Source organism: Sinocyclocheilus anshuiensis, unplaced genomic scaffold, assembly GCF_001515605.1.
Source record: "Sinocyclocheilus anshuiensis isolate Anshui unplaced genomic scaffold, SAMN03320099.WGS_v1.1 scaffold162, whole genome shotgun sequence".
Classification (NCBI taxonomy): domain Eukaryota; kingdom Metazoa; phylum Chordata; class Actinopteri; order Cypriniformes; family Cyprinidae; genus Sinocyclocheilus; species Sinocyclocheilus anshuiensis.
The window spans coordinates 1,296,222-1,299,573 of record NW_015542351.1 but is presented as its reverse complement, the minus strand read 5'-3'; the positions used below and the strand labels follow the sequence as shown (position 1 = coordinate 1,299,573).

General features: G+C 37.6%; 1 protein-coding gene across 1 annotated transcript in view; it reads left to right on the top strand.

Moving 5' to 3' along the window:
- The first annotated feature begins 286 nt into the window (after nt 1-286).
- LOC107691539 (importin subunit alpha-7-like) overlaps nt 287-3,352 on the top strand; it is a 26,852-nt gene continuing 23,786 nt past the window's right edge. Inside the window, exon 1 of the mRNA XM_016490181.1 lies at nt 287-497. Within this exon, the coding sequence (XP_016345667.1) occupies nt 494-497 (4 nt within the window). The 5' untranslated portion in view covers nt 287-493. The remainder of the gene's footprint in view (nt 498-3,352) is intronic.

The following is a 3,352-nucleotide window of genomic DNA, read 5'->3' as shown; positions in this document are numbered from 1 at the left end:
GCAGGAAAACAAATAAGTGCAGTCATGAGATTTCTTAAGAATTGTGGAATAATGAACAGAATTTAAGATTTAGGTGAGTACATTCTCTTCACACTCCATCACAGTAGGTGGCGGTATGCACCTATGAAGTTGGTTCGCAACCCGCCATAAAACTAAAAGAAGAAGAAGAACTTCTGACACATCCTGATGACGATACGCTCGCATTTTGCTCGTTTGCTCAGCGTTTTAGTTGGTTCGCAACCCGCCATAAAACCAAAAGAAGAAGAAGAACTTCTAACACATCCTGATGACGATACGCTCGCATTTTGCTCGTTTGCTCAGCGTTTCGTAGAACAGAAATTGGAAACGCTGTCATTAAGTTTGTCTCCTTCGGCTCTCCGTAGATCACCGACATATTGTTTGTGAGGAGCAAATTCTGGAAGACGAGGAGAGTGTTAAGATTACAACGTTGATATAACCAGTAATCAAAGCGTATATCAGCAAAGAAAATACGATGGGTAAGTATCCAACCTATGCTGTTTTTTGACGCGTTAGCCCTGTTTGCGGTCTTTGGGGACAAAATTTGTAGCTGAAAACCGAGAGAAGCTACATCATGTCAGTTAAAGCATGAGTGTGAAGGGCCAGTTAGCCTAGCACATTGCTGTACTCGACATATGTGTTTACCAGTGAACCTGAGAACAGCTAAAACGCCTTTATAACAGGCGCTTGTGAGATTTATTGGGAGTTGACTGAGGTGGAAGGAGGTTTTTAGTCTTTGCCGGTGCAAACGCTTGGTCATGTTCAGCCAGAGATTGTGAAATCGTCTCATGTTTGACTCTACACAGTGTATGAAGAGGAAATGCTCCGACATTATACGTTGAAGAACCCAGTTAACTGTCTTTATGCACATAAACGATGGCCATAAATGCTATTTAGGTAGATAGCTGACTGGGTTTAGACAGACTAAACAATTACTCGCCTCCAATTTCAGTGAGTTCACTACTCAGCTGTAACATGTGACCAACCCTGATAGCTGATAGTTTCTGTTTTAAGTCCATTTATCAGATGTTTACTCAAAGGCTGTTTCTTGTGAGAAGATGGTTATGCTGTCAGAAGCAATAAAACCTCACTCATGATACGTTTAAATATTACCTGGACCCTCAGTTTTAGGGAATATTATTGAATGGGCTGTTTTAAGGTTGGGACAGGAACTATACAGACAGGATGGTCAGAATCTGACTGCTGCTGACTTGGTTTTTCCGGTCTTATGGGCTACTATTTCAACAAATCATCACAGTGGTAATTAATGAGATATCTGACAGCTTTTCCATGACAATTTAGTGGATTTCACACACTGTGGCATTTCAGTTTGCAATTTCTAAAACCATGGTCAGTTTAGTCTGCAAGTTAGGCTTCTCTTTGCTTTCCATGGTGTAAAATTGATACTGAAAAGATTAATTACTTTTACACTCGGCTCAATGCTTAGGATTTTTTTCTTGGGATTTTTTTGGTCTGGACAGGCCAGTGTTTCAGATTTTTATTTGCTCTTCCAAAATAATCACAAAAAGTTATATTTGTTGTTTTTGACCTGTGCAACCCTGAATTCTAATGAATAAGGTTGTAACAACACCAAAATTGTACATAATAGTGAATTTATTGAATCTAAATTTCAATACCACAGCAATAACTACTAGCTTAATAGAAACTTCAAACATTATATAAGACAAGTAAACAGTCAGCAATAAACTAAGAACAAATAAACAAATTACAAGAAAAAGCACAGATGCATACAATGGTACATATATAACAGTATTATTCAGGTGAGAAATCGAATACAGAAATAGAATCAAATTAAATATAAAAACACTGCATAGTACTGTGTAAATTATATAGATGGATCCTTATTAAAGCTACACAAGTTGTTTAGTCAAGAGCAGTGCATGATTTTGCAGGTTGAACTTTGGATAGTCTACACACTGGTCCCGTCGGCTGTTTGTCCCTAGTGCTCCGTCTTTAAGCCATAGCAAACACACTTCTTTAAAATAGTTCTGCGACGGGGCCCAGCCCATACTGCTATTTGTGAGGCCCATGTGATGGGTAACGATGTAATGGAGCGCTTGAGTTGGGTTGAGCCAGAGCTTGCTTGTCATCCCATCTAAATTTGTAGAGCAGAGTCATTATGATGTTCTTTCTCTTCTTAAAGGAGTAGTTCACCCAAAAATGAACATCCTACTCATCCTTATTTTATTCCAGATCCTTATGACCGTCTTTCTTCCATGGAGAACTTAACACAACGTAATAAAAGTGAACTGGGGCTGTCAAAATCCAGAATAACATAAGTTGTTCACTGAAATTTTTTACCTCTATCATTGCTCTACTTAGCGATTTGATTTATGAATGATTTTTTCCCCAGTGATTTGGTCTAAATGATTGAGTTCTGAAGTTTAGCTCATGACTCAAAAATATGATCTTGATTTTGTGTCCTCTTGAAAGCTCCAGTTTCCACTCCCCTTTTATTTTAGTTACATGGAAAACATCAACCAATTATTTTAGTTACATGGAAAACATCAACCAGTTACACTACCATTCATAAGTTGGGGGCTAGGTTTTTTTTTTAATTAAATATTTTTATTTGGCAAGAATGCATTCAAGTAATCAAAAGTGACAGTTAGGGATGTAACGATTACCGGTTTGACGATAAATCATGATACAATTCCCCACGGTTAGTATTACCGTCTCATCTCTTAATTATAGGGATGTAACGATTACCGGTTTGACGATAAATCATGATACAATTCCCCACGGTTAGTATTACCGTCTCATCTCTTAATTATAGGGATGTAACGATTAACTTAAAATTAAGCCAGTTGAAAATCGATTTAAATATGTGACGATTCAAATCGGTTGAGATGCTAAACAAATCGCGATTCATTTAGGGGTAGGAGTTTATATGAATGCATGTCTGAGGGGAACTTACTGTCTTTAGAAAAATTTAGATGGTATTTTTTCTATTCATCTTGCCTCTGTATAATGCATATTAAAGTTCATAAGTGCAGCGCTGCTTTATTTGCAGCGGAAACCAAGGAAACGGTTTAAGCGCCACCTGCTGGCAGAGCATGAATCTGCGTCTCATTCAGCTCATCCGCTGTTTCATGCAGATATGTTTGTATAGTTACACAAAACTGAAGTCAAACCATTCTGTTTTTGCTTCAAATTTCGAAATTATACAATTTAATTTAGATTTAAAACTGCTCATGTTGCATGTATGCAGCACCTTTGTTTGGATCATGATTCAAATGCAGTGGTGGGTTGCCTCTAATTTTAAATGGAAAGAGCACAGACAAAGCCTTAGTTTGTTTATATGAAGAGATTT